Here is a 1,986-nt window from a genome sequence, read left to right as displayed (position 1 = left end):
AAAAAAAGAAATAGTGAAAGAATTCGTGCATCAATCGGCTCTAAACGACCGGTGGGCCGAGAAAGCAAGCATTTGGTTTATTATGAAATCACCTCAGAAAACCGTACATTATACGACGGAAATCGCTAATTAGGTGTCAGTATCAAAATCGAGCCCACAACCTAGAGGAGTGAAGCCAAGCTAGGGTAACAAAGTCAACTACCGCACTCAATAAGCTGGACAACGGCATTTCGCAATACATTTACAAACCATGGGTAAAGTTGAAGTCTCTCTAGTTTAATAATTATTATAAGACTTCCCGTCTCATGCTATTTGCAAATACTTAGGCGTTTTAGTTTATTTTTGCTCTTTAATCCTACAAACAGTTCGAGATTATTACTATACTATTCCTTGACAGTGCATCGTACTCCTTTCTTTCCGTTACAACGGAACTACTGGTGGCGGTGATGTGTGTTTACTGGTGACGATCTCTCAGACAGAAGGAAGCAACATTTGCTGCCGAACGACCCGGCACATATTCTTTTTTGTTACTTTCACGGCTGTGTTTTACTTGTGTGCGGTCGTTATGATAGCTACGTCGATGGGCGATGGCGGAAGAAGCTTAGGAGAGCTGGTGAAGGCGCGGCGCCGGCGGTCAGGTTCGCTCCCGACTTTAATGGGGTACCGCATAATGTGGTGTGCAAGCCTCCCAAACTTGCGCATGCGCCGAAGAGATTTCAACGCTGCTCCAGCCCACGATACTGGCGAACTTGCGTCTTCAAGTATGAAATGTCACCTCACTGCGCCTGGCGCTATCCTTGTCGGTGGCGAGGCGTATAATCGAGGCTCAGCTGTAAGCCATTCAAATTCCACCAAAAAAGAGCGTGCGCGATCCCTTCTTCGTTTCAGGGGAGATTTTTGGAATCGCTGCCGAAGCGGTAAGCTTGGGCGTGAAGATGGCACATCAATTCCTAAAATTTAGGACTCAATGTTGGACGTTGGATGCGGCTGCCCTTCAGCAACTAGCAGGCGTTTATACAGGAGGAGTACGTCAATTCGCTTTGTTTGGCGTTTAGCTAGCTGTAACAACGACTCTATGCAGGGCTTCTTCATCAGCAGGAAGCGTGTTTGGCTCAGGTGGTGGTGCGAACATTCGACGTATCGTGACACTCTAGACTACCAGCTTGGACTCGGTGGTTGAACGACGGCAAATTCTCTTGGCAAAGGGATTGCTGTCCCCGAGACGCAACGCATCGGATCATCAGCAAATGCTAGCGTGGTTCTCTTGTGGTTTGAAAGCTAGATCTAGTGCTGTCGTCTCAAAGGCGCCAAGGAATGGGAAGATAGCACCAACGGTAGGATGGTACATACCCAACTGCTTTTGGTCACCCCATCCAGAAGTCATCCACTACCGTTCCGTCGTTCGCGTGCATAGTGTTACCACGGCAGAAAGAGGATGAAGTAGGTCTCGGGGCAATTCTGTAGCTTTGGTTTATCTTTGGTCCTATGTTTTTGCCTGCTTTTTCTAAACGTTGGCTTAAACAGAGATGGCTTTGGTACTGAATGCTAGGGATCGTGCGGTGATATACTTCGTCGTTAGCCTCTTGTAGCTCGACTAGGGATAGCTTTTACGCGTCTTGATATTGGACGCCTACCAAACATAGCGTATTTACGTGTCATATCTGCAGCAGATAAGGCCGGTTTAGAAAAGATATATGTTGACATATCACGCAGGACGTCCGCCACAATTAACATACAAAAAGTTTGTATGTTAACTATGTCCGTATCAAAAGGACCAAGTTGAAGTTTTATTTGATAAAGAGTCACGAAAAAAACGTACCCGTCACTTTGATTCGGACACAATATTTTGCTGAATCTTTCACTACCGAATTTGCGCGCGTCCTGGTGAACTGACAAGCAATGTATGACAGCGTGGAGACCGACGTATTGTTTTGGTTCGCTGCAGCAAGTACAGATCACGACGATGCCGTACGCGATGCCCGTAGT

General features: G+C 46.6%; 1 protein-coding gene across 1 annotated transcript; it reads right to left on the bottom strand.

Moving 5' to 3' along the window:
- Window positions 1-546: 546 nt before the first annotated feature.
- Window positions 547-702, bottom strand: PPTG_20795 (hypothetical protein; the record flags this gene model as incomplete). The annotated part of the gene is made up of 1 exon (XM_008892994.1): window positions 547-702. The coding sequence occupies one exon, from the start codon at window positions 700-702 to the stop codon at window positions 547-549; it is 156 nt and encodes a 51-aa protein (XP_008891242.1).
- Window positions 703-1,986: the final 1,284 nt, after the last annotated feature.

The sequence above is a fragment of the Phytophthora parasitica genome, assembly GCF_000247585.1.
Source record: "Phytophthora parasitica INRA-310 unplaced genomic scaffold supercont2.1, whole genome shotgun sequence".
In the NCBI taxonomy this organism is placed as follows: Eukaryota; Oomycota; class Peronosporomycetes; order Peronosporales; family Peronosporaceae; genus Phytophthora; species Phytophthora nicotianae.
Note: the sequence above shows the minus strand (reverse complement) of the source record. Positions and strands in the feature narration are given on the sequence as shown.